The following is a 26,711-nucleotide window of genomic DNA, read 5'->3' as shown; positions in this document are numbered from 1 at the left end:
GTAACCTGTGCGCAGCATGGGCCACCGCGGGCAACTAAATTCAATTTGTGGCTTTATTACGTATTATGGGCGATGAAAACACGCTCGAGTGGCATTTTAGTGAACATTTCGCTCGCCTGAAACGGCAAAATTTGTCGTCAAAGAAGTTCAGCCGATGTTATTCAACGGCGACAAAGAAAAGCAACAAAAAAGAGCGATATTTGCGCCGCGAACAGCACTCCGCAGCCATGCAGCACCGCCAATGAGATGCTTGAGAATTTCTTCTTCATACCTTTATGTAAACCTGCTGAGAAAAAAATATTACTTTATTCGCGTGCTTCGCATTCGAGGTGCACTCAATACAGTCGCTTGATCACGTTTCGCTTCGTTCACCTCTTCCAGCATCGTTCAAATATTTGTCAATTTCGACGACGGAGAGAGAGACAAAGGCACTGCAGTGCTTTCGGGCAGGATATAAAGAATTCAATTGGGAGGGTAAATTTTGCATGGATGCAGTGCTGCTTTGGAAACGGAGACTTTCCGCATTTTACACAAGAGCGGAAGCAACCCGATTGAGCTGTAACCTCAATCAGGGCATGACCCTTGTTTTTGCACTATCGACACATGAGTTGTTTCAATTTTAGGAAAAATCCTCAGGATTTTTTTTGCCCTGAAGCTGATGGGATTACTCTACCGAATGATTACATCAATCGGCGGGGAACGATGAACACTGTCCGACGGGTTCCTCTCGACACGGTATGTAAATTATGTGATGCTCGGTGGAATCACAACATTCTGCGTGGGAGAGAGTAAATTGACGGGATGCTAACAAAACATCGAACCCGAGCAAAAAGAAAAAAAGGAACCTTCCCGCAGAGTCAGATTGAAAAATGGTTCAATTAGTTTGCGAAATTACATCTCCGTTAGAGTGGTGGATTTTTCTTATGACCATGTTCCATGGTTGTGAAGTATACAAGTTGTAGTATTTTTTCTTTCTATTATTGAGATTCCCTGTTGATCTTCTCTATTTATTAAAATATACATTTATCGAGATATTTTTTCGCTTTCTCTTCCTTAAAGGTGAACGGTTGATCCAGTATGCGAGCGAGAATCTCGTCACGGAGATCCTGATCCATCCCCAGATCAACACTTTCGTCCAGTGCATACGGAATCTGCTGAGCAGCTTCACCCGGCACCGACACATCATCCACACCGGTTATACCTTCACCGCCAACGGTTCCTGGATTTTACAGGTAAGCGTTTCATCAGAACTCACCGCAGGAGATTCGAGTCCTAAAGCAAAGCTGGCGTCGATGTAGAAATTAGCCAACCCCGAAAATGATAAGCTTAAAGACAAAACCCATAAATCAATTAAGCTGGGTCTCTTATTATTCATCTCAGCTGCTCTTCCGTATCTCCAGGGCAGAAAATGGTCTAATTTAATTCGGTGTTTATCCCTCTCGATAAATTAGTTCGTTAATCTTTAATTGGCGTTGGATTCCTTCCGAAATAACTTCATGCATACTGAATGATGCATCACGAGTGCTGTAAAAATAAATCATTCTCCCCCTCAATTTCAGGACGGTACCTTCTCGGTGGTGGACTTCCTGGAGGCGTTCCAGGAGCACGAGGTACAGCGAGTCCTGCGCGCCTATCCGGACACCATCACGATGGATGTACACTGCGCACCGGTTGGCAACTGGGCCTCGATCCAGGACAAGACCTTTGCCCGGCTCTGTCGCATTCGGCTCAATCCGGTGGACGTTTTGAGTTCGGGCAGTGACAAGTTGAACGCCTTCGTGGACTATCTGGCGTCGATGATCGTGCCGACGGAGATTTCCGAGCTGCTGGAAAGTTCCGACGTGGTGGGCAATATTCGCTTCAGCCACCCGACGCTGTATGTCTTCCCCGGGGGGCAAGGCGATGCCGCTCTGTTCGGTATCAATGGATTCAATATGCTAGGTAAGGGGCAAAACAGACTAGAACTAGGGGGTGTCCTAAACACCACCGCATTGTTGACGTGGGACTACGAAATTCTTCCCAGCGAGAACGAAGCGTAAGAATGAAACTCTTTAGTGCAAATATTTGGTAGAACTGACCAGGACCGATGAATGAATGCTTGCAATAAGTGCAGGCGCCATCGATTAGCAAAGCATTAAAATCCAAATTGATCAGATTGTCAAATTTACTCTCTGTATTAACATGTATTGTTGATTGCTCTTGATTGATTGTTGATTGTCTAGAGTGACACAAATACTGAACTTATGGAAAATCCAAGTAGTTCCCAACATCTCTTACCAAAAGTAAACCTTCAACGCTCCAAAAATACATTATTCAATTAGATTTAGTTGAAGGATTCTCAATTCCACACTTCCATATCTGAATGAAATTCTGAATTATGATTTTAAATTGAGATTCTAGATATCAGAAATTTGAAAACTGAGTTCTGCAGAAACGAGAATCAAGATTACCGACTACTCTAAATTCCAGATCCCAATGAAATTCCAGATTCCATATTTTGGACTCTTGACTCTGGATTCGAATTTTTTATTCTAAATTCTCCAGCTTCATATTTCATACTCTAGAAGCAGATCCATTTTCAGAGAGATATTTCAATTCAGATTTTAAATTGGACTCAGGCTTTTGTTTTTGGTTTATACAAGTATTTTCAGTTCGAATTCCGGTGTCAGATTCTAAGCTCTGATCAAAAATTCAAACTACAGATACAGATTTTAGATTCCAGTTTGTTTGGTATTCACATGATAAAACGTAAATTCCTGACTCCAGATATTGATCCCCAGAATCAGGGTAATCAAATTACAGATTACAGTTTCTATGTTCAGCATTCCAGGTCCAAATTTTGGCTACCCAAGCTCAAGCTCAGGATTCCATTTTTAAATTTGAAACTGGATTCAGGTTTTTATCTTCGATTCAATTTTTAACTTCGAATCTAAGAATCAGATTCATAACTCAAATTACAGATTCATATTTGAGACTTCAGATTGTAGAGATGATTTTTCCATACTGTGTTATGAATTATGAATTTCCGACTCCAGATACACACCCCCGGAATCAAATTCTGAATTTTAGATTCAATATAAAGTTTTGCGATTTTATTGGATCTCAGATTCTCGATTTCTGAATATGTGTTAATGATTAGGATGTAATTTTCATTTGAAATTCTTACTTCACATCATAGACTTAGTTTCAAGATTCAGATTTTGGATTTAGGATTAGGATTCTAGATTTAGCAAGAGATTTTCAGATTATGAATCGGATTCAGGTTTTTATACTTGATCCAATTCATAAATTCGAATTTCAGAATCAGATTCCATGCCCAGATTCTATACTCAAATTACAGATTCAGATTATAGATTTCAGGTTTTGGAATTAGTTTCCACATTCCATATTATAAAATATAAATTTCAAACTCCAGAAATCGATCTCAAGGCTTAGATTCAGATCAAAATACACATTAAAATTCCTAAATTCTAGATTCAATTTTTCAATTTTAGGATTAAGGATTAGGATGCCAGATTTTCGATTGTCGATCTCAAAAATCGATTACAAACAGTAAAACAGTGTTTTACTCGAGTAGTTTATGTTTAAAAAAAATGTCATTGTTATATTCGAAACGTACTCTTCAGTTCCAATTTTAGATTTCAGATTCCACGATAGAATTTTGATTCAAATTTGAATTTTATATCAAATTCAAATTGTTATTTTTGTTTCAGATTTGAAATTCAAAATTCAGATTTAGATTCAAGTCTTAACAGTGCATATTATGATTGGGCGATCTCGGATCGATTCTTAGAAGATCGATCTTTTTCATTCCGATTTACGACGTTTTTTTTTGATCGATCTTTTATACTCGAGAAAACCGATTTGTTGCTTTCGATCTTTATGTAGATTTATTTTTCAGTATACATCGATTTTTTATCTCACCAAAGGCTACCTAACATTTTTTAAACATAATGTCAACATTTGATCGCTTCTTCTACGAATTATCTCTGTTCAAATGCTGACAGAGACAGAACTAGCGGCAGCTACTGAGGGGATGAACTGTAACTGCTTGGCTCTTATTGTCAGCCGAGTTTTGAGCGGGTTTTGAATTTCTAATTATGCTTTTTCAATTAATTTATTTAATAAAATGACAACCTGACAACACAAAATGAATGCCCTGTGGCTATGACCTTCATGCTGAGAAACAAAACAAAATGCTTTTGATATTGAAATAAAAATATGGAATTTGTATTCCCTGTTCAAAGATGAGACGACATTCATATAGAACAAGCTTCTAATTTTTCAAAAATCGATTCGGTAAAGATCGATTCAGCAAAGATCGATTCTTCAGTACCGATTTAATCAGTGGATCGATCCCCAGGCCGCTTGGAAAATCGATTCGATAAGATCGATCTTTTTATAAAGATCGCGCAATCCTAGTGCATATCAGGGCCGAAAGTTTAGTTTGAATTTCCAAATTGACCTTTTCAGGGCTAGAGACGAATGCACTGAGAAAGTTTAGCTTTCATAATTCAAAACATCATCATCACCAATAAGTTTGAGCACACTCCTAAATTCACACAAGCTCTTTTTCGCAATGTATATGAACATCCAATTCGCTTTTTATTACTTACAGTGTGTGGCATGACAAAATGAGAAAGTTGTGGTCAGGGTTGCCAACTATAATTTTCAAAAATCAGGCAGGGAATAAAAATAAAAATCATCAATGAATATTTGCATATTGGGTTATCCGGAAAGTTGGTGCCGATCTTTGGGAAAAAGAAAGCATCATTTCTATAGGCAGGCTTGCATATATCCAATTCTATTCTACCTACAGCATCTCTACAGTGAATTGCAGAAAAATCAATATTCAGAATTTCTCTGTATCCATCGTCCACACTTTGAAATGAATCTTTACTCGCCAAATGAGGAAAGTATATCAGCAGTGGAATTGTTGAATGGTTTTCAGTTTAGATGTTATTGGATTCGAAGACAGATATATTTACTATAGTATCACCATTAACGATGATTCTACTTCAAATCAGACGAGCAATATTAGTAATATTAATAGCAATATGAGTAATATTACACTCTGAAACGAATTCCTTCATCAATAACTTTGAAGCTACTCGTACATACATATTATTCAAAGTAATGTTGTTCCTCAAACTCAATCTTGTTATTATTTCTTAAATTTGTCAGATATTCTGGTTTCATGGAATTATCTAGGACTGTTTTCAAGAGCCTCGAAACATTTGTGCATAGTGAAAATAATCCGGGATTTTCACTCTGAAAAAGCAGTCGATTTGCAACGATTGTAATTTAATGTATGCATGATACATGTGCGGACCGGAGAGTTAGTATGACAGTTATGGCAGTTCTCATTTCTTATCAGGAAAACTTTGACACGGATTCCAGTCTATTATCTATGTATACTTTTCATTCAAAAAAAAAAAAAAAAAGTATAAAAATCAGGGAAAATCACGATCATTTCTGAAAAATCAGGCAACATTGTTTATCAGGATGTCAGGGAACGTGCCAAAAAGCCTGGGAAATCCTGAAAAATTAGGAAGGTTGGCATCTCTGGTTGAGGTATTTCTTGCAAATCCTATTTTCAACTACTTAAAGCAACAATATCAACATTTTCGAGTTTAGTTACCTTTATTAGGTTCTTTCAAACAAATTTGCTCAATGTGTCCTCCATTTATATCAATGACATCCGCAATACGACTACGGAAACTAGAAAAAGCCTTTCGAACGTAGTCCTCCGACATCGACTGCCATGTGCACGTTATGACAGTGTGATTCTTCGCATGGACTTTTCAGAAAAATTGGTTTCATTGGCAAGTTTCCTGATAAAATGTACCGGATTAAGAGCAATCTTCGCACGGACCGATTTGATTACGTTGCGTTGCTTTCCGCTGCTTATAATCATCCTGTAGAGACTTTTTGACGCGATAAACTGTGGCCAAATGACATTGTTCAGGCATAACACCCCCCGGATGTCGATTCGAGATGCTGTGAGTTTATCCCATCACCGTTTACGAATCTCGATAACTCACAAAAAACAATAGGAGATTCATCGATGAAAGGGCAGTAAAAATAGTCGGAAAAATAGCTAGTTGGACAGAACCCATCACCATGTCCACATAGTTTTGTACGTTTGATTGTAGTCTTTTCTGTAACTTTATGTAACTTAATGTGACTACAACAATATGTGTTAGAATGAAAAATATGTGTTAATATTCACTTGGACAACCGATTGGCGGAATACATGTTCGCTGAGCCCTCCGAAAAACTAGGACCCGGAAAACCCATCCAATCCCTAATTAGACATCCTACCACCTTGGCAATCTCTTCTGGCGTCTTCAGGGCGAACATTTTCATATTGTTTTCCTTCCGCAGCTCAGCGAACCCGACTGGCTAGACTGCTTTTTATTAACATCTTGTTTACATTTTTTTTCCTTATCTACTAGCTTATGAACTATAACAAAACATAAATCGCGGTTGAGCCATACAGGAAACGCTAGCATGCGACTTCCGGTTGCTGAATCAGCGCGCGAACGGTAAAATAACAAAATGGAAACAAATTGAAAATGTAAAACCTTAACATTAAACATGAAAGCATTACGTTGTTGACATGCCCTTGAAATATGGAAAACAAGGAAAATAAAATAGATGGAAACAAAGGCAGTTCATCTACAAGGAAACAAAATACAAAATTGAATGCAATCAATAGTAAGTGGTAGCTAATAGACCAAGCTAGCATTTGATGCCAAAACGTTACCATATGGCTGCTTTCCAAAGCCATGAAAAATTATCAAAGTTGCTGTACAATTTTTCGAACGCTTGGCATAAAACGGGTAAAATATTTCTCTTCTGTCTTGCTTCTACCCGTCAGTGCAAGCTCTGTTGTTTGCTTACTTCAGGTATATTTTACACTGAATGCATTCTAAGGTAGCGTCCTTTCAACATAGTAGCAAAATAGAAACTGAGGTTGGCCAGGACGAGCACAACATTTATAGTATATTTGCCGCCAACCGATGACTTGCATCAACCGCTGACCAATCATGATTGAGAAGGTTTTTCAAGCAGGAATCCAAAATTATATGTTTTTGTGATTTCAATAGTTTGCAACACCGCTCTTAGACCTTTCGAATGAAGTGATTGTCATATCGCTTTGTTCAACCGGCGAAAAGGTATTAACGCTCGAAACCTTGCACCCCAAACATAACACTCTCGTTTTTCGAAATTTTGAACATTTTTAAACATCCGAGTACAGAAGTAATACACGTAGTTCTACGACAACATTCCTCCACAAACATACTCAACACTTACATTGTCTTTCGATTATTCCACAGTCGATGGTGGCTTCAGTCGAAAGTCGTGCTTCTGGGACTTCGTGCGCCATCTGGACCGCTTGGACGCCGTTCTGATGACTCGCATCAACAACACCAACATCAAGGGCATCTCAGCGGTCGTCGAGCGTAAAAATGAGGCCCACGTGTACCCCCAGATCGGGCACTTCTTCTGCAACATTCCCGAGCGCAAGAGTCTGCTGAGTCCCGACGGCGACAAGGATCGCGATCCGCTGCTGGTGGATCTGATCGAGGAAGGACACCAAATTGTAACGAATCTCAAATCGTTGAATCTGAAGGCACAAAACTGTTATCGCGACGTGGAACCCATCAATTTGTACCACAAAGTTGGTCACGGCACGCTGGACATGTACGTAATTAGCCCGGCAAAGGACTCCAAGGAGGTCAAAGAGTTCCTCGCCAAGTGGAATGCCGCCGATCCGAAGCTGTTCACTCCGAAAGATTCGAAAGATTTCAACTTCCCCATTCAAAACATTATCTCGGTGTGCGCCCTGCTAGTGTGGACACCGGCGAATCCGGACGACAACATCACGAGAATACTCTTCCCCGGATCCGCCCCGGAGTACAAAATACTTGAGGGACTGGAGAAAATGAAAAACGTCGAGTTCATGCGCAACCCGGTGTGCACCGTGAAGTCAATCGCGCCAAGCATTTCGACCCAAGCCATCACCAAGAAATCACTCAAATCGTCATCCATCGATAAAATAATGCCCGAGCCAATCCTTCCATCCAAGTCGATGAAACAGTCGGCGGAAAAGGATAATAAACTGCTCGACAGCAATAAGATGAAAATAATCGACAACAAGCTGGCCGACGCCAACAAAGACATAATGGACAGTTCGGCAGAGGAAACAAAACTGGAGAAGCAATTGGGCAAGTCAACGGTGGCAACTGTTGCCGCTGCGAAAATCGATGCTGGAAAACTGAAAGCGGCAAAGACCAAATCAACTGAGTCGGTCAAAAAGATCGACAATAAGTTGATCGAATCGAGCAAAAAGATAGAGTTGGAAGAGAAAAAAGACTCAGCTTCCGACGCCGGCTCCGAAAAAGACGACACCGAAAGGAAAGCGTCCACTGAGAGGGACGCCAAGACGAAAGAGGAGACCTCAACGGTGAAAGAAGAAGCCAACAAGGCAGCGAAGAAAGCGGCCGAACGACCAAGCCGACAAACAACCACTCGGTCCCGCATTGACTCCAAGCCTCCAAAGGCCACGACAAAGGCAATCAAGAAGAAGGATGAGACCATCAAGTCATCCCCTACCACACCGAAAAAGACAGCCGAACCGAAATTGACCAACGGAGTGTCGGAGAAGAAAGACGAAGAGACAAAAAAGACAGCAGGTCCACCCAGAACAACCAAACCGATCAGTTCCAAACCAGGCAAGTCGAGTCCCAAGAGCACCCCGGCTAAGAGTGCCAAAGACGCGAACAATCGAAAGGTTCTCGAGGCTCGTCAACGGCCCGCTCCTAAGACTGTAGCGAAGAAGGAAGCCGCTGCCCCACTGGAGAAGAAAGAAACTCCACCTAAAATCGAACGCAAACCCATATCCCGACGACCGAAAGGTGCAGCTCCGGTCGGTGCTGTCGGTGGAAGTCCTATCAAGGCCAAGAAGTTGATCAAGTCGGAAAAGGATGCAGTCATCCGCAAGGCAAAACTGGACAAAAATGGAACCACTGATTCTAGCCTGGTATCGACGCCAAGTGCCGACGAAGCTGGAGTGGTTGTGCAGAAACACATTGCCGATACAGCAGCAGCAGCAGTCGCCACTTCCGGCGAAGGTGTCACCGAGATGGATCCAACCCAGCAGCAGAAGCTGGCGGAGCTGAAGGAAGAACAGGAAGCAGTCCGCGAGATCGAAGCCGTGTTCAAACGGGACTCGGAGAAGGCTAAACGGCGAGATTTGCTTTCCGAACATCGGGAGATTCAGGACAGTGCTACGGAACCGGAGGAGGAGGAAGAGTATCTGATCATCGAGAAGGAGGAGCAATACACGGAAGATTCGATCAATGAGCCGGAGAGTAGCGCCACCAAAGAGGAGGAGATCCAGAAACATCAACGAGACTCGGAGGAGTCGGAAAAACGCAAGCGTGACAGCCTGGAGGGTGAGAAGGAGGAGAAGGCTGACATAGAGAAGGTTGAAGGAGAGACAGCTGAGGTGGTTGAAATTATCGAAGGCGAGAAAGAAACAGAGCCAGTCGCGGAAGTGAAGGAAGACGCACAGGCGGAAGATAAGGAATCGGTGGACAAGAAAGATGTCGTCGAGGAGGTTAAAGAAGAGCCGAAAGAGGGCGAAAAGTTATCGCCCAAGCACAAACAGGACCTCGAGGAAGAAGTGCAGGAGATAATTGCTTCGGCCGAGGAAATCGCTAAATCTAAAATGGCGACTTCCATGGATGGTCTAAAAACTGAGGAAATCTCTTCTATTAGTCCCGATGAGAAGATAAGCAGCACAAAGAAAACGAGTGATACACGCGATGAGAATGAACCCGAACCCGTTCCGAAGGAGCACATCGAGCCGCCCCATGAGAGCCACCACGAGGAACGAGTTTCGGCAACGGCCGAATCGGGAGCGACTACGACGGCTCCAACCCTTCCGGAAGACGAACGCATCCCGCTGGATGAGATAAAGGAAGATTTGGTTATCGAGGAGAAACACGTCAAAGAGGAAACCAAAGAGGTCGAGGTAGCTCCGCCAGCTCCAACTGTGTACGAACCCATGGAGCGACCGACTCCAGCTAAGATGCACTTCAGTGCCCAGCAGCCTCATATGCGGGATGTGGTGAAGACGCCGGACGAGGTTGCTGACCTGCCGGTGCACGAGGAAGCCGACTTCGAGGAGTACAGCGAGGACAAGGACAAGGAGGACGAGAAGGAACGTTATACCAAGGAAAAACCGGAGGTTGGGGATGCTGCCCAGAAAAAGCCAGAGACTGATGTGAAGGAACAAAAGAAGACTGATAAGGTAGTAGTGGATAAGTCGGCAGAAAGTGATAAACTATGTGATACGGTTAAGGATGTCCAGCAGGAGGAGGCGGCGGCGGCGGCGGCGGCGGCAGTGGAGAAGGAAGTTCAGGAGGTTGTTGAAAAGGTGGAAAAGAACATCGCAGTGGACAAACCACCAAAGCTGGATACGCAGGCTTCGCCGGCGAAGGACAGGCTGGATGAGGAAACCATTCTGAAGGATTTGGAATCGCAGATTCTTCCCGCGGAAGTGGAAATCAAAGCGGTGACGGCGGAGAAGGGTCAAGCAAAGGCACCACAAGCTGAGCCCGTGGAACAGGAAGCGGACGAGGGCGAGGATGATGAGGACAAAGAATCGGTCCACGAAGAAATCATTGTGGCAAAGAAGGTTGAACCGAAGGTTCCGGTGCCTGCGGAATCATCAGTATTGGACGAAATTTGGGCAGTTCCCGAGAAGGCGGAGGAAAAATTGGAAGAATTGAAACAGGTCATTGACGATAAAGCGAAGGAAACAACATCCGATCTGGTTGCGATCAAGGACGAGATGGTGAGGCAAATCGCCGATCGTAAGGAGGAGATTGTGGACATAGTTAAAACAGAAGTTGTCGACGTTGACAAAAAGGTAAAAGAATCCGTCGCTGAGCTAGGTAAAGAGGCGGAAAAGGTCGCCCTGGAAGCTGCCGATGATGTTTTGAAGGGTGTGGCAGCCAAGGCCGATGCAGTAAGCGAGGATTTGCGCGGAAAAGCTCAACAATTGGATGACACCATAGTGGGCGCCGTTGAAGTCCTGAAGCAAGACGTTGAACAAGTTGCCGTAAGGGCCGATGAAGCACTGTCCACTATCGTCGCTGAGAAGAAAGAGCTTGAGAAACACGCCAAAGATATTAAGGAGGAGGTTGCCGAAAAGCTTGATGAGGGCAAGAAACAGCTGGAAGAGGAAATCAACAAAACTGTTGAGCAGGCTCAAGAGAAGGCCAAAAGTGGAATTAGCTCGTTCTTTGGTGGCATTACCAATGGAATCAAGTCCGGAATAGAGAAGATTGCTGACAAAGTGGAGACAAAGATCAAAGATAAGACCGATCAGATGGAAGTCAAGCTCCAAGAAGTTACGGACAAGATTGAAGACCTCAAGGGTAAGGAAGTGGAAGAAATATGCGAGAAGAAGGAACTCGCGAAGGGTGCTCCGTCTGCCACAGAGACAGCAGCTGCGTTCGAAACACCATTCGGCTATGAACGAAGCTTCACGCAGGAACTGCGCGAGACGCATATTACAACCGTAGATTCTCCAGTCAGTGATGTGGATAAGATCAGCGATATTAAGGCAATGGTCAACATCCCACAACACATTGATGAAGACAAAGAACTTGAGGAACTGGAGGCTAAACAGATGTCGGGTTCGTTTGTGATCGAAGAGGTTAAATATTCCTCCTTTGAGGATGCCAACCTCCGTGACATCAAAGAGGAGGACGAAGAGGATCGTGTCACTCCGCCCCAGAAAGACGATAAGAAGACACCGAGCCCAAAGTTGGACGCATTTGTTCCGCCACAGCGCGCCAGAACTCCGGAGGATGTCGCCAAAATTGTGGCAAACGTGGCCGAAGTTCTGAAATCGGACAAAGATCTGGAGGAAATTATCCCCGACTTCGATCCGAACGAGCTGGAGCGCAAGCTTTCGCAGGGAGTCGCCCGCGATGAAGATGTTAGCACCGTTCAGCGCATGTTGGTGACCGCGAGCAGTGAAGACGGTGGTGAAGAGACCGTCATCTGTCCAGCGGGAACAATCACGTTCTCCAAGAGCGCTACTCCAGAGCCTCAGGCTTCCGGTCGAACCACTCCTGAAATTAAGGTTGACGAGGATTCCACCCCCAAACCGAAGGCTTCCGAGGAAAAACTAGAGAAACCTCAGCTGCCGGAAGTCAAACCAGATGAGAAATCTAGCCCGGCATCATCCGGTAAGTCTTCTCCCGATCTGAAAACTTCACCGACATCAATCGAGGAAAAGGATAAGCACGAACTGCCGGAGAAAGTTGTCGTCACCGATGCGAAGAAGTCGCCCGCCAAAACCTCGGAAGACCGCAAGGAATCAATCGAGGAACAGTACGAACAGATTGACGATTCCCGAAGAGAGTCCGCTATCAGTACCTTCAGTGAGCGCGATTACACTAAGGACGAAAGTTCGATCATCGACGAACGGGACTCGTCTCGGGCCCATTCCATCTCCAGTTACATTAGTGACATAAGGGAGGACGCAGCGGATGCTAAGTCTGCTTCCGAATTCCTGAAAGACTCCGATAAACAGGACGAGAAAGTGGATGCGTCTGTCGGGAAGCAAAAGGAGGAGCTGTCCAGCCCGGAATCGATCGTTAGTCAGAGGACTGTGTCCGAACAGTCTACCGCTGACGCTGGTAAGGCTGTCACGGAGGCAAAGGCTACTCCCGAGACGGAGGAGAAGAAATCCATCCCGACGGAGTCGGTATCCGAGGAGAAAGCTTCGGCTGGAGGTGCAAAAGAAAAGGACGCTTCCAGGCCGGCTTCTGCGGCTAGTCACGTAAGTGAAACAGCACCAGTGGAAGCAGTAAATGCTGTTTGTGAGGAGATAAGACCAGCGGAGTCGACCGGAACTCCAGCTGACAGCCCTAAGCCTGATGTCGAAGAATCCACAGTCAGTAAGAAAACCGAGGAATCGCCATCCGACAAATCAGCGCCTAAAATCGAATCCAAGGAGGTTTCGCTTGAGTCGCCTACTCCATCTAAGGTAGCTGAAAAGGTACCAGCGGAGGAAACCAAGGAAGCTTCGCGGCCAGCGTCAGCTGCATCGCATCTGAGTGAGAAGACCTCGCTGGAGGAAGCAAAGGAGGCGGGTTCCCGACCCGAATCGGTTGCTTCCCATGTGAGTGAAAAGGCTCAACCAGAGGAAATACGGGAAGCTTCAAGACCCGAGTCAGTGGCATCCCATGTCAGCGAGAAAGTACCATCGGAGAAAGTCTCATCCGACGAAGCGAAAGAAGCGTCGCGGCCAGAATCGGTAGGCTCCCATGTGGATGAGAAAGCTACTTCAGTGGATGCTAAGGAGACTTCCCGACCACAATCTGCTGCTTCACATGTGAGTGAGAAGGCCCCGTTGGAGGATTCAAAGGACGCCTCTCGACCAGAATCGGCTCAACCGGAGGAACCTAAAGAACCTTCCCGGCCAGTGTCGGCAGCATCTCATGTCAGTGAGAAGGCTCCATCAGAAAAAGCCCCATCCGAGGAAACGAAGGAAGCTTCTCGGCCAGAATCTGCTGCATCGCATGTCAGCGAGAAACCTCCATCGGTCGATGGTAAAGAGGCCTCACAACAGTCTGTGAGTGAGAAGACGCCATCGGAAGACGTCAAGGAGACTTCACGGCCAGAATCGGTGGCATCTCATGTAAGTGAAAAGGCTCAACCAGAGGAAGCTAAGGAAGCTTCTCGGCCAGTGTCGGTAGCATCCCATACCAGTGAGAAGGCTCCGTCAGAGAAAGACACAGCCGGGGAAGCTAAAGAGGTTTCCCGACCAGAATCTGCTGCATCGCATGTGAGCGAAAAGGTCCCGTCAGATAAATCCGAGCCAAAATTCGATGCAAAGGATGCGATCCGACCGGAATCAGTCACATCACACGTGAGCGAAAAAGAGGTCTCACGGCCAGAATCAGCTGCCAGCCATGTGAGTGAGATTGCAGAAGAAGCTGAAAAGAAGCAAACCACTGACAGTGCCAAGAGCATTGTCGAGAAAGAGACTTCCCGTCCAGAATCTGTCGCTAGTCATACTTCCGAGAAAGTTGAAACCGAAAAGTTGGCTGAACCCAAAGAAGCATCCAGGCCGGTATCAGTTGCGAGTGACAAGACACCTTCCGAAAAATCAGCCGAACTAGGTAAGGCTGAGGATCCAAAGAAAGAAGACAAAGCTGACTCAGAGCCAATTGCTTCTAAGGATCAATCGAGACGAGAGTCGGCGGTCAGTCACGTAAGCGATAAGGAAGAACTGAAGCTCGACGATAAACAAGAATCGCGTCCAGCTTCCGCGGCTAGTCACATCAGCGAAAAAACCACTTCCGATGAGAAGAAATCTTCCCAACCCGAGTCGGTTGCAACTCATGCCGAAGAGAAGCCATCCGCTGATAAGCCAGCTGCGGTGGAAGAGCCAGCCAAGCCGGATCCGACTCTCAAGTCCGATGAAAAGGTGGTTGATGAGAAGGAGACTGAGGCTGCCTCTCGACCTGAATCCGTCGCTAGCCATGTCAGCGAACCAGCGCCATCCGAACAGTTGGAAGTTCCTGACAAACCAGAAGACAAGGAAAAATCCAGTTCGGAATCCGTTGCGAGCCATGTAGATGAGAAGGCTTCGGAGAAAGGCGAATCTCGCCCAGAATCGGTAGCCTCAAGTCATGTTAGCGAGAAGGCTTCCTCCGACAAATCCCCGGTAGCCGATAAAATCGACGAAAAGGTTTCTGAAGTCAAGGCTGAAGAAAAAATTACCCCTACGGAAACTTCACAGTCGAAGTCGCCTGTCGCAAGTGAAACAATGTCTCCTGAAAAGTCATTGGCTGCAGATGAAAAAGAAAAGCCAAAATCTGAAGAGAAGCCGATTGCTGCGGACAGTAAGAAAGACGAAGTTATTCCAGAAAAAGCGGAACCGACTAAGGCAAGCGAAGGACAAGTACCTACACAACCTGAACATACCGTTAGTGACAAACCTGTCTCAGAAAAGCCAGCGGTAGTAGCCGATCAAGAAGTTGCCGAGCCGATCACTACCAAGCCGGTCGACAAAGCTGATGCTGCACAAGACGTCCCACGACCCGAATCGGCCACCAGTGACAAATCTCCGGCTGAAAAACAATCGGTAGAGGATGACATGCCAACAAAAGTATCCACAAAACCTGAATTGACAACTGCCGACAATCTACCAGAGACTGAAAAGGCAGCTGGACCTGAACCCGTACCCAAAACCGATGAGAAAGCAGTAGTTAAAGCGGATGTGCCTCCATCCGAGCCTGCTCCATCGAAGGCTGAAGAAGAAAAGGCAACAATCCTCGACAAAGAAGAACGTCCGCAGTCTGCGACTAGCGATAAACTAGTCTTTTCTGAAAAAGAATCCTCCCGACCAGACTCCGCTACAAGTGACGGTAAAGCAGTTGACGAGAAAGAAGCAGCAGAACCAACCAAACCGGAGCCAGCCGTCGATTCGAAGAGCACTGTTGAGAAGACAGAACCTTCACGACCGACCTCGGCGGCCAGCCACGTAAGCGAAAAAGATGACACTTCACCCAAAGTTGAACCCGAGAAAGAACCTACACGACCTTCATCCGTTGCGAGCCATGTAAGTGAGAATGAAGTATCTGAAGCGGCGGCGGCTAAAACTGCTCCAGAAGTGCTAGAATCAGCAGCTAAGGAAGAATCGCGACCAGCATCGGTTGCAAGCGATAAGACAGACAAATCTCCGGCTGGTGACGGTCAGTCGCAACAAGAGACCGCAAAGGAGCCATCCCGTCCGGAGTCCGCTGCCAGTCTGGTTGGCGAGAAAGAGAAGCCCATTGAAGCAAAAGAGGACGTGAAATCCGAACAAATCAGGCCTGAATCAGCAGCCAGTCACGTCAGCGAGAAATCGATGGATGATGTGAAGGTATCCGGTATCGAGCTTCCCAAAGAGTCTGCGCCATCCGCTGCGACTGAAATGAAGCATGACAAAGAGACTAAAGAGTCTGAGAAGGAACCAGAATCTTCACGACCCGCCTCCGTCGCCAGTCACGTTAGTGACAAACTCGAGGCAGAAAAGGCTCCTACGAGGCCTGAATCCGCCGCCAGCCATGTAAGTGAGAAAGACAAGGAAGTGACGGTGAAATCTGAAGACAAAGCCCTGGTCGACAAACCCGAAACCGATGGGGATTTCTCCCGGCCAGAATCGCCCGCTAGCTGCTGCAGCGATAAGGCAGTTATTCCACCCAGCGAACCAGAATCTTCACACCTCGAGAAGGATTTGGCCCGTCCCGATTCGGCCGCCAGTTATCACGGGGAACCGATCCCGGATGAGAAGGCCTTCTCCCGTCCGGAGTCCCCCGCTAGCTGTGCCGAAGAGAAAGACGAAGCTAAGTCTGCCGAAGTTACAACGACTGAATCGACGAAAGAAGAGATCGTGGAAATCAAAACAAAGGAGGGCAATGACGGTAAAGATCAGAAGCCTCTGCCAGAAGAAACGGGAGATTACTCACGGCCAGAATCTCCAGCCAGCTGTGGTGATGATACGGAACTACCACCGAAGGCTCCCGAATCAAGCGTCCCCGAGAAAGATCTCGCTAGGCCGGATTCTGCCGCTAGCTATCATGGCGAACCCATCAAGGATGAGAAGCAATTTTCACGTCCCGAGTCTCCTGCTAGCTGTGGCGAAGATGGTGATGCTACAGCTGGTGAAAAGACCACCGGTGAACCCTTGGAATCTGAGAAATCGAAATCGGAGTTGAAGGTCGACGAAAAGCACACTTCACGCCCATCATCGGCTGCTAGTCACGTGTCCGATAAATCGGTCGAATCGAAACAAAAACCGGAAGAATCGCTTTCGCAACGTGAATCCGCGTCGAAAGAAGAGCGTCGTCGCTCGTCCGTTGCCAGCGATCACGGAGATGATATCGAGGAAAAGATCTTCGTCAAGGACTCCCGCTCGAAATCACTCGCCTCTGTGCTCTCATCCACAACGCAGCGAATCGGACTCGAAGCCAGTACACTTGGAGTGCTGGCGGAAAGTACAACAACCTCACGAGATGATTTGGATATACTGAAATCGCCACGTGACAGTGTCACCAAAATCGACGACTTGCGACTCGTCAAGGATAAGAGCGAATCCAAAATAGTTGGCAAACCACTTTTCGAGGCGAGTGAATTCCCGATTGAAGAGCCGTCGGAACCGGAATCCGAAGGATTCCCAATAGCAAAGACGGACGATGATGTCCCAGAAACTCCCGATTCCAAAGTTCCCCCCGCTATGGTTCAATTGTTGAAGGAATCCGAGAGTTCCATGAAGGAAATTGAAAAGATGTCAACGGCTGTTACCGACATGATTAAAGAATTGGAGCGAAAGGAAGAACCTACAAAGCCGGAGGAAAAGACACTTTCGTTCCCTCTGTTCGATAGCGGCAAGTCAACCCCTCTGTCGACCGAGAAGGACAAATCACAAACTTCCAGTATCAAATCCACTAGTCCCCACGACAGAGACTCACTGGAAGAAAGCTCAGTTTCCCTTAACACCTTCATCGAGAAGGATAGTCTCTCGGAGAGCGCTACTAAACATGTTACAATCACGACCAGTGCAACGGAAGATTCCAGCTCACAGTCTGTGACGACAAGTGTCTGCACAAAGGTCGAACATACCGAGCTGCTTGGTGGCACCAAAACACCACCAACCGCGCCAATCAGCCCAAATGTGAGCGTAAAGGAGGGCTTCAGCTTGGCGCAACATGTCGAAAGCACAATCGCCGGTAGCCCCACAATGACGACCGTCGTCTCCTCCTCGGGTCAGATGGCCAAGCAACACAAGGATGATGTATCTGGTGTTTCAACACCTAAAGAATCTGTACCATCTGGCAAGAGCAGCCCAGGGCTGATGTCCGTTCACACAGGTAGTACAGATAGCGCGTCCAAATCAATCAACCTCGGCCAAAGTTCAGGTATTGAAACATCAGATTCATCCCCGAAACCAACGTCGCCGTTCCCCAAGATCGTCGACACTCTGAAAACTGACGACGTTAAAACCAGCTCCGGCATGAGCACCCCCGATATGACACGCACCTCCACGCCAGATGTGATCGATTCTCAGATCGAACGAATTCCCGACGACAAGCAGCAGGCGGCCGATGGAACCAAAACGGTCACCACAACAGCGACCACGACTACGAGTTACGTAATCAAGGATGGCGAACAGTTTGAGATTGGAAGCACTGAGAAGACAGAAACAACTACCGATAGTAAGAAAGACGATGTCAGCAGCGCCGGTGAGTCACTGTCGACCTCAAGCGTCACAACCACCACCACCACTACCAAAGTAGTCAAAGAAGCACCCAAGACACCCGCAAACCTTTCCCTGGCGACAACCGAAGATCGAAGCCTAGCGGAAGAGTATGACGAGAAAGAAGTTCTCTCGCCGCGGTCAGATATCTCATCGGGACAAGCTTCACGCATCGTTGCCGGCTGGCATGATGAAGATGCTCCTGGATCCCCGCTAAGTGTAACCTCGCAAGCTCCCCTATCCCCGAGTACCAAATACACCTACGATTACGATCTTCAGCATTCCAGTTCCGGCGTGAGCAAAAAATCGGACATCGAAATCGATGACAGCCAGGATGAGCTCCCCCCACAGTATGGCAGTGATGAGGTCAAATCGGCAATCACCATTGCATCCGCCTACAAACCTGATCCAATGAGCACCTCGTTCTACGGACAGCTACCAGACATATCTGATACGCCAGTCACAAGCGCTCCGTCTGTCACCAAATCGACACCAATTCCCATTGCTGCCGGAAGAGATTTCACGAAAACCTACATGGAATACGCCTCCAGTGGGGACAGCAGTTTGGACTCCACTCACCGTAAGATGTCCGGTGAGCGTAAGTATCTGGACGAAGCGGATCTGGACTTCGACAAGACATTCACCAAATCGAATCAGATTGATCTGATGACAACGTCGATGCACTTCTCGAGCGACAAGGAATTCATGGCCGCAACAACGACTTCATCGTCCGCGACTACTACCATCGCCGAAGCCACCAAAAAAGAGCTGGACTTCACCGCTAGTGGTCTGCCGACAGCATCTTCCTCTTCCGTGCAAGCACAAACTACGGTGACCACCACTGCTCTGTCCAGCACCACTACCGTCACCACCAGCGTCAGTCAGTCTCAGTCCGAGCAGACCAAGGATACCCTGGCGTCCTGGGGAAAACCGCTGGGACTGCCGTCGCCCGCCGCTATGAACGACGACAACAACAAGACCACCCCCAAGAAGGAACGCAAAATGATGATCAGCGCGAAGACGAAACTCAACAACGAAAAGAATCTACGCAAACGGTCGGAGTCCCCGATCAAGGCGTCGAAGAAAGCCGCCCCGGTGTACGTGGACCTGTCGTACGTGCCGCACCACGGCAATTCGTACTACGCGAACGTGGAGTTCTTCAAGCGGGTGCGGGCCCGCTACTACGTGTTCTCCGGCACGGAACCAAGCCGCGAAGTGTACAACGCCCTGCTCGAGGCGAAGCAAACTTGGGAAGATAAAGATTTAGGTGAGTAGTTGTTGCTTTGTATGTTATGTTTTTTTTTAATTTCTCATGCACATTCTATTATTATTTTTTTTTGAATCATTCTTGATTCTTGATTTCCTGATTCTTCGAAACAATCAATTAGAACGCTTCATGAAAATGTTTTGTGATATGGAAAATCATGATTTTTAATACAGGGTCTTTCAGATTAAACGCAACAAATTTTAATAACATTTACAAAAGTAAACCGATTTTTATTTTTAAAACACAAAAATAAAGCTTAATTTAGGACATTTTCGATGTGACCACCCCTATTTTCGATAACGCGTTTTAAACGATGAACAAAATTCGTCATGCACAACTCTAATCGACGACGACGAGAAATTTTGAAATTTTTACCATAAGAGTACAAAGTTTCATTAAGGCTTCGGTTACTTGAGTAATACGATTTCACTAAAAATACACGTTCTTGTAAATTGACACTAAAAGCCATCCGATCAGACTGAACGAGTAGCCGAATATTAACCTCCCGAAGTGGAGAATGCAGTGTTACCATCGATGGAGCGGAAAAAAAATATAAGGAGCTATTCGATTTTTTTGCGTGAGCGTTTAATCTGAAAGATCCTGTAGTTGATAACGGATGGCAACTAAATTTTTGCAAATTCTTCTTCAAGCTGTTAAAAAAGGAAAAGATGCTTGAAGAAGATCTGATTTATTGAAATTAAAGCAACATTGTCCATTATTTAAAAAAAAGTAAACATTTGAAAAGGGCCAGTAATCGGCTGTTCGGCGAAGCTTCCGTTTAATATCGGAACAGAAGCGTGGTACGGCTTTCATGTCAAATTTGCGAATGTATCTCTTGATTCTACCAATCAACAGTTTGCAATTCATGGCTCTTCAGTTACACTTCAGTTTGTACACCAAAGAGCTCAAAACCCGAAAAAACGTTGGGCGACACATATATATAGACATATTTGTCTGCTTGCGGTTTTTGGGTACAAATGGGATCGAATGGGTGTGTTTTTTGGGGGCAATGCTTTATCCGGCCAAAAGAAGTGTTGTCCATCTGCATGTTTTTTTTTAAACGGGATCAAAATTTTCATCAAACATTGGTTCTGGTACACATCTTGATTGAAAGCCAAACCAAAGGGCTTTAACCATAGCTTAGAAATACCTCTCTAGGAAATGGCAATGTACTGCATCACTTTCTGAAAATAGTATGAAATACCTAATATAGTCAAAAATTCTGGTATACGGAATATTGACCACAAATCATATTGGCCATCAAATTATCTTTTTATAAAATTGCATTCATAGTTTTATTCAGCTATAATATTACACAAAATGTTCGCTGCACGGGTAAGGCCGTACTTCAGCGACGGGGGACGAGTAGAACAAACCATAGCCTCTAACCAGCACGATATACGAAATTGCGGATGATTCCAAGTGGTTGCAAAGTGCGATAGATATCACCATTATCCATGCCACATTTTTCGAGCCCAACTATCACAATATTCTCGGCGTGTCTCCACATGATTGTAAACAACTGATACTAAAAATTTATTGCACAATAATGAAGTAAAAGTAACAACTGTCAAATGCCTGAAGAGAAGGATTAGATACGTCTATTACTGTTTGCGTGTAGAATACGTTTAAACCCATACCTCGCTTCGAAAACGAAAACGAAAATCGAAAACGTGCCTGAATTGAAGAGGGTCGTTATAGCGAAATGCCGTATAAAGAGCGGCCGTATAGCGAGGTATGGGTGTATTCATGTAACAGTATTTATGACTATACTATGAAGTATCGATCGTCTCTGGGAATGTGCGTCTTCAATGGAAGTAACTTTCGTCATCCAAAACAGAACATTTCCCAGAATAATTTTTATCAACTAGCGCCATTGGGACTTCGGCGTTGAAATCTGTTTCTCAGTGTTTTCCGGGACTCTTGTCAATGTTTTACAGATGTAATGGTGAGAACAATTAAACTATTTTGCGGCAGCCCGTTGGCTCAGGATTCGATATACAATAGATAGCATTTTTATTGTTCGCACTGGCATTCAGATATCTTTTGTATTGTTGTTGCCTTGTTGTATACAGTGTTTTGTCATTTTTCAGTGCTATGAAACTGCGTATCCGCTATCCGAGTTGCCGCCGAACCGCCGCTGGATGTGGCGGCTTTTCGCAAGCAAATCTGTGTTCCACCGATTGCCAGTTTAATTCCAAACATAGAAGACGATCCTTTGTCTGATGCATTACGTTTGTCCGGTGGATTGTTGCATTGAAATGTGAATGATATATTTCAAAGCCAAACATAACCGGACAAACCAGGCAAATGTATGCCGAACCTAACTAAAGGATCGTTTCCTATGTTATAAACTAACCGAGTAGCCGCTTCCGACGGCAGATCGGCGCCCGACTCGGATTGCATCACCTCGTCGGCTTGGGACCGCCTCGGTTTCTTATCCTCGTTCGATGGCGTCTTTGTCCCCATTACATTGCCTTCAGAATAAATTTCATTACGGAAAAAATCATAATGAAAATTGCGCTCCGGTGGCGTTTATACCGCGAATCCCAAATTTTCATGACACTAAAAAATGACAAAACACTGCAAACAACAAGGCGATAAGAATACAAAAAATCATCTGAATGCCAGTGAGAACGATAAAACTGCTGAATAATGTATTACGGATCCGGTGACGGTAATGCGTAAGTACCCACTTTTCTTACGTTGGTTCATTTTGCCACTTTTAACGAATTCGCTAACTCGACGTGTGAGTTCCGATTCTCGCGATGTGTTAGCAAAATTTCAATGCACTTCTCGCTTGGATTCCATTTTTTTCACTGAAGAGCAAATGTCAAAATAGAGACATAATTCCACACGCAAATACCCACAAAATCAGGGTTGTTCAGGATTTCTAAGTGCACGATTAAAAGTTTAAGTTGAACAAAATATGATCGTGATGCCCTTTAGAACGAAGTCTTATGGAAATTACAGACTTGTAGAGCGCAGAATATACACTCCTGAATTATATCCACACTATCAGCGAAACACATGATCTGTCCGTTACGTGAGAATGAGCGTATTTCGCATTTGAAGACTTTTTTTTTAGCTCAGAAACTTTATTCTGAAGAGTTGGTACAATATATTTCATTCGATGTATTAACGTCTTAAGATTTAACAGCACCATCTCAGATTGCAGTAGGTGTAAGAAATTTAGCTGTTTATGCATTTAAGCTTTGAGTATTTGAAATCTAAAAAAACTAAACCGCTTTTAGAAAAAGGTTCATGTTTTTTTCCTAATTTTTTACAAAAACCGTTCAGCTTGAAAACCATAAGAAATCAAAGAATGAAATGAAACTACTGAACTACAGTTTACAGCAACTTTTTCATATTTTCTTTGAATACTTTGAATACAACTTAAGGTTGTGAGCTCAGATTATCGAATTGCCTTACTTGAAGAGTACGAAAGAGTTATTTTTGATCTTCTAATTGTTTTTTTCGAGGCTAGAGGCGAGTAACTTGAGAGTTTGAAGCCTCTATAATACAAGAAAAAACACGATATCGATGCCACTCGTCGGCACATGACTGCACAGATGTTCTCTGTTCCTGCTTTGAGTAACGTAAAATTGCAGTCCAATCACTTTGATCACATTGTATTTTTTGTACACGCAAACTGACTGAAATCGAATGAAATATACGAGATAGTTGCAAAATAAAATAAACCTTCCTTTTACGAACTTGTTACATTATTTTCTAACGAAAACATGCTTAAAAAATTAAATCAACTAACATGGTCATATTGCCCCGCATGGTGACCCATTTCGCCCCGTAGTGCTCTCGATCGACGGAAATGGAATACATTTTTAAAAGTGTAAATTTTCCACATAAATCTTTTTTAAAGCATATTCATATAATGTACATCGATCAATAAGGTTTCAAATCGTGAGGTTTTAACATGTAGCATTATTTATAAATTTTTTCCAAAATATATATATTAAGGCTCATATGGCGTCAACCTGACGGGGCCGAAAGTTCAATATTTCGACAATGTTTGCCTTATAACTATGTTAGTAATATGTAACCGATTACTCGCGGTTGGCTCGAGGTTAGTATTACAAGTGTTTTCGTAATTGTGATGTTGCTGTCTTCAATGATCTGTACCTGTGCCCGACACGGGATACTTCCTATTGGGATGCAGCTGACCATTAATCAGCAACGCCCCCCTAGTCTGTACCCCATATCTAGCGTGGTGCGTCTTTCTCGACTCGAGGAATCCAGGATAGAATGGTCACTAGCCGGCGCAATCATCAGCTCGTGTAGAGTTGTCATGAGCGGTACAACCTTTGGCTTTTGTTGAATCATCAGTGGACTGCACAACCTTTGGCCCGTGTATCTGTAAAGAGTGTGTGTATGTATTGCCGCGACTAAGTAAAAGTTTATAGATCGGATAGGAGGGATACGAAACAGGGACACAACGAAGGAAACATCATTAAACGTTGACATCGGCGTTTCTGAGGAACAGGTATAGATGAAGCAGAAGATCAGGATCACGGCTACCTAAGATATCCCGGACGGGGATATCCAATTGTCTGCCTTTTGCTCTCAGTGCTCTAGAGAGCTGAGAGCGAGCAGCATGGAACCGGATACACGACCAGACAACATGCTCGATGTCGTGGTAGCCATCGCCACAATCACAAAGATTGTTTGCTGCGAGCCCAATGCGATAGAGATGCGCGTTTAGGTTGTAGTGATTGGACATAATCCGAGATATTACGCGGATGAAATCACGACCAACATTCAATCCCTTAAACCAAGCTTTCGTCGAAACCTTAGGGATAATCGTGTGTAACCAACGACCGAACTCATCTTCACTCCACATGCGCTGCCAACTAACGAGTGTGTCCTGACGAGGAATGTGAAAAAAATCGTTATAAGCAAATTGCCTTTCAAAAAGTGTGCCTTCTGAAGCGCCCACCTTAGCTAGCGAGTCCGCTTTCTCATTCCCCGGAATCGAGCAATGAGAGGGAACCCATGCTAAGGTAATCTTGAATAATTTTTCGACCCAAAACACTCAATAGATGTCTTATTCTTGTTAGGAAATAAGATGGGCGTTTATCAACTTTCATTGAGCGGATTGCCTCTATTGAGCTGAGACTGTCTGAAAAAATAAAATAATGGTCGATGGGCAGTGTTTCAATGATCCCTAGAGCATAGTATATCGCACCCATTTCTGCGACATACACGGAACAAGGATCTTTGAGTTTGAAAGAGGCACTGGAATTTTCATTGAAGATGCCGAAGCCAGTGGACCCGTTTATGCATGAACCGTCAGTAAAGAACATTTTATCAGATCTAACTTTCCCATATTCTGCCGAAAATATCTCCGGAATATAATCGGAGCGTAGATAATCTGGGATTCCATGGATCTTTTGTCGCATGGACAGATCAAAATTGACAGAGGAATTGCAAAAGTATGGGAAGCAAACTTGGTTGGAGATGCCCGGTGAAGGGTTCACTCCATGGGTAAAGTACTCATGGTATAAAGACATAAAACTTGACTGAGGAGTCAGTTGGAGTAGATTTTCGAAGTTATCAATCACCAATGGATTCATGATCTTGCAACGGATGAGAAATCTGTAGGATAATTCTGTGAACCGAAGAGTAAGGGGAGGTACTCCTGCCAAAACTTCGAGACTCATCGTATGTGTCGAATGCAAACACCCCATGGCTATACGCAAGCAACGATATTGTATCCTCTCCAGCTTGAGAATATGAATCCTGGCAGCTGATCGGAAGCAAAAACTGCCATATACTAACACTGACAATATCGTTGTTTTGTACAACTGAATGAGGTCTCCTGGATGGGCACCCCACCATGTTCCGTTTATTGTTTGGAGAAAATTGATTCTTTGCTGGCATTTCTGTTTCAAATACGCAATGTGTCTCCCCCAGGTACACTTAGAATCAAAATATACACCCAGGTATTTGAAAAACATAGAGTGTTGGATCGTTTTGCCGGATAGGTGAAGCTGGAATTGGGCGGGTTCGTGCTTCCTAGAAAAAACGACCATTTCGGTTTTCTCCGTAGAGAATTCGATACCCAGCTTGAGGGCCCACGTGAACAGATTGTTCAGGGTATCTTGCAAGGATTTTTGCAGAACGGCGGGATTAGTACCCGTGATGGAAATAACTCCATCGTCTGCAAGTTGTCTCAACGTGCAATCTCTAGTTAGACAATCATCTATATCATTGACGTAAAAACTGTACAAGAGGGGGCTTAGGCAGGAGCCTTGTGGCAGACCCATAAAACTGTATCGAGAAGATTTCAAGCTGCCATGATTGAAAAACATGTGCTTTTCTGAGAGTAAATTGTACAGAAAATTATTCAGAATTGGCGAAAGTCCACGATTATGAAGTTTCTCTGAGAGAATTTCCATGGAAACTGAATCAAATGCCCCTTTGATATCGAGAAAAACGGAAGCCATTTGTTCTTTGCGAGCAAATGCGATTTGGATTTCAGAAGATAGCAGCGCGAGACAATCATTTGTCCCTCTACCTCGGCGGAAGCCAAACTGCGTATTTGACAGCAAATTGTTCGTTTCGATCCACTTGTCCAAACGAAGTAGAATCATTTTCTCTAACAATTTACGAATACAGGATAACATTGCAATCGGCCTATACGAGTTGTGATCGCAAGCCGGCTTGTTGGGTTTCCGTATGGCTATCACTCTCACTTGTCTCCAGTCATGCGGGACTATATTCAGCTCCAGAAACTTGTTGAACAAGTTCAGCAAACGCTGTTTTGCCAAGTCGGGAAGATTCTTCAATAAGTTGAATTTAATCTTGTCCGACCCCGGAGCTGAATTGTTACATGAGAGAAGTGCAATTGAGAATTCTACCATCGAAAAATTCTCATAATCGCCTTGGAGCGGAATGTCGCGTACGACGTTTTGTGCAGGAACGGAATCGGGACAAACCTTTCTTGCAAATTTGAAAATCCAACGGTCAGAGTATTCCTCACTTTCATTTGTATGGTTCCAGCCACGCATTCTCCTAGCCGTATTCCAAAGAGTGCTCATAGCTGTCTCCCTTGACAAACCATTGACGAACTTCCGCCAATATCCACGC

At 44.8% G+C, this 26,711-nt stretch overlaps 1 protein-coding gene across 1 annotated transcript in view; it reads left to right on the top strand.

Annotated features, from left to right (window-relative positions):
* Positions 1-26,711, top strand: part of LOC129778553 (microtubule-associated protein futsch) — a 233,080-nt gene that overhangs the window by 192,738 nt on the left and 13,631 nt on the right. Inside the window, exons 4-6 of the mRNA XM_055785521.1 lie at positions 1,060-1,232; positions 1,560-1,941; positions 7,344-19,604. Coding sequence (XP_055641496.1) covers positions 1,060-1,232; positions 1,560-1,941; positions 7,344-19,604 — 12,816 coding nt within the window. The remainder of the gene's footprint in view (positions 1-1,059; positions 1,233-1,559; positions 1,942-7,343; positions 19,605-26,711) is intronic.

Source organism: Toxorhynchites rutilus, chromosome 3 (assembly GCF_029784135.1).
Source record: "Toxorhynchites rutilus septentrionalis strain SRP chromosome 3, ASM2978413v1, whole genome shotgun sequence".
NCBI classification, from domain to species: domain Eukaryota; kingdom Metazoa; phylum Arthropoda; class Insecta; order Diptera; family Culicidae; genus Toxorhynchites; species Toxorhynchites rutilus.
The sequence above is the reverse complement of the archived record's forward strand: the minus strand, read 5'-3'. Positions and strand labels throughout refer to the sequence as shown.